At 51.4% G+C, this 514-nt stretch overlaps 1 protein-coding gene across 1 annotated transcript in view; it reads right to left on the reverse strand.

Annotated features, from left to right (window-relative positions):
* LOC107578823 (myogenic factor 6-like) overlaps nt 1-395 on the reverse strand; it is a gene marked incomplete at its 3' end in the record, with an annotated part of 779 nt that extends 384 nt beyond the window's left edge. Inside the window, 1 exon segment of the mRNA XM_016264734.1 lies at nt 1-395. This exon segment is cut by the window's left edge and continues 2 nt beyond it. Coding sequence (XP_016120220.1) covers nt 1-370 — 370 coding nt within the window.
* Between the last annotated feature and the right edge of the window lie 119 nt (nt 396-514).

Raw genomic sequence — 514 nt, forward strand, 5'->3', positions numbered from 1 at the left:
TCGGATTGGGCACCGTCTTTTTCTTTAACGCGTCAAACGCTTCGTTGATCTTTTTAAGCCGCCTTCTTTCTCTCAGAGTGGCGGCCTTTCGCCGGTCGATCGGCACGGATTTTCTTTTACAGATCTTACAAGCCCACATTAGACACTGCCCCTCGCAGTGAGGCTGAAGCCCCGGCGGCGCGAGGACGTGTTCCTCCCCGCTGCTCTCGCACCCTGTCTCAGACGGGACCGGATCCTGTCCCGGAGACAGAGGGCTGTCGTTCCCCTCATAGAGTGGGGACACTCCAGGCATATCCAAGGTCCCATGGTCCGCCTCGAGATAACGTAAATCGTTGAAAAAATAAGTGTTGGTCTCAAACAGGTCCATCATGTTGTTGTAGGCTGTTTTGACAGTAAGACTGTTGGCATTTAAATAGCCCTGTGACACAAGTCAGGGGACTTAAATATAGAATGTGAAATTCTATCCAGCGCTTAGCTGTTGCAGGGCTTCAGACTCATTTCAATAGGCCTTCAG

Source organism: Sinocyclocheilus grahami, unplaced genomic scaffold (assembly GCF_001515645.1).
Source record: "Sinocyclocheilus grahami isolate Dianchi unplaced genomic scaffold, SAMN03320097.WGS_v1.1 scaffold12177.1, whole genome shotgun sequence".
Lineage (NCBI taxonomy): Eukaryota > Metazoa > Chordata > Actinopteri > Cypriniformes > Cyprinidae > Sinocyclocheilus > Sinocyclocheilus grahami.